This window comes from Austrofundulus limnaeus, unplaced genomic scaffold, assembly GCF_001266775.1.
Source record: "Austrofundulus limnaeus strain Quisiro unplaced genomic scaffold, Austrofundulus_limnaeus-1.0 Scaffold620, whole genome shotgun sequence".
Classification (NCBI taxonomy): domain Eukaryota; kingdom Metazoa; phylum Chordata; class Actinopteri; order Cyprinodontiformes; family Rivulidae; genus Austrofundulus; species Austrofundulus limnaeus.
In genome coordinates, this window is record NW_013953022.1 from 113,145 (window position 1) to 114,431 (window position 1,287).

The 1,287-nt window shown below is 41.5% G+C and overlaps 1 protein-coding gene across 8 annotated transcripts in view; it reads right to left on the reverse strand.

The window, feature by feature from the left end:
- The window catches only part of LOC106531326 (rho GTPase-activating protein 23), a 114,897-nt gene that overhangs the window by 4,354 nt on the left and 109,256 nt on the right, over positions 1 to 1,287 (reverse strand). For 6 of the 8 annotated variants that reach the window (XM_014027163.1, XM_014027162.1, XM_014027159.1 and 3 more), the window contains one exon: positions 210 to 247. In XM_014027163.1, coding sequence (XP_013882617.1) covers positions 210 to 247 — 38 coding nt within the window. Of the gene's footprint in view, positions 1 to 209; positions 248 to 442; positions 468 to 1,287 lie in introns of all 8 variants that reach the window. The other 2 variants (XM_014027165.1, XM_014027158.1) reach the window with 2 other exon arrangements.

Below are 1,287 nucleotides of genomic sequence, written 5' to 3' on the forward strand. Positions count from 1 at the left end.
TCTCTGAGGAATGCTTCCAGCACCTTGTTGAATCTATGCCACGAAGAATTGAGGCAGTTCTGAAGGCAAAAGGGGGTCCAACCTGTTACTAGCGTGGTGTACCTAATAAAGTGGCCGGTGAGTGTATATCAATGGTTAAAAGTCGTTATCTGTTCTTTTCTATCCCAAAATATTAAGAATTACAGTGAAACACATGAGTTTCTGCTCACCTTTGGCTTAACTGAAGCGCTGCTGCTGGTGGAATCTGCTGCAAAGGAATAAGGATGGACATTAGAATCACATCCAGTCCTGATCAGTCAAACACAGGAAGTTCAACCTGCAGTAAACTAGCTACAGTTTGGTTTCAGTAAGACACAGGGCTGACAACACAGGTTGAAAAACACATGCTACTCAGAACAACTAGATCCAGAACAAACAAAGAAGAAGGAAGACCTGGTCCTACCCAAGAGGCCGATCCAGAGTCTCAGCTAGAGACAAGCAGCACAACAAAAGTCCAGAAAAACACAAAGTGAGTATCAACAGGCAGGTACACAACTGAGAGAAAGTACAGGAGAACTGTGAGGAGGAAGTGTCCCTCGTATACAGATTCCTACAGAGAGCCTGTCCAGACTGAGAAACAGGAAGCAGAAATTTCATCTTCATTTTATCCCTCGAACATGTTCGAAATCAAAACAGAAAACTGAAAATGGATGTTTTTGTTCCAGCATCAGATCTCTGCAGGGCTGACTCCAGGAAGGTCCTGTACTAACCCTAACCCTGGTCCAGCTAACCTGGACTTTCCTTCTGTTCTCCATGACTGAACTGCTGCATCTCCTCCAGGTTAGGAGGCCAGGGCTCTACACTAACTTTGTTCTTTAGGTGCACCAGTACTAAAGTTAGGTGCACCCAAATTTGTAAATGCATCACATTTAACATTGATGTTTTAATGGTTCACCTTTTAAAATTATTGTCCATTAAAGCAATTTTAACTCACAAATAATTTGTTAACAATCCAGCAAAATAAAGTTCTATATTTGAACCAGAATCATAAGTCGCATTTCCACTGCAAATGTGAGCAAAACTTTGTCGATATTCTGTTAATGTTGAAAAAACATAGTTTCGCAATGTTGATGCACAACTGCAGTGTTTCCATTAAGTAAGAAATGCTATTAAAGTCACATGAATACGTTTGTTCTCATGATAAGTCGTTACAAACATGGCAGCGATGGATGTAAACACATAGCATGTTGCTACCACGACACTAGCGCTCATCATCAGAGGAGACGTCGGCGTCTTTTATCGAGGCTT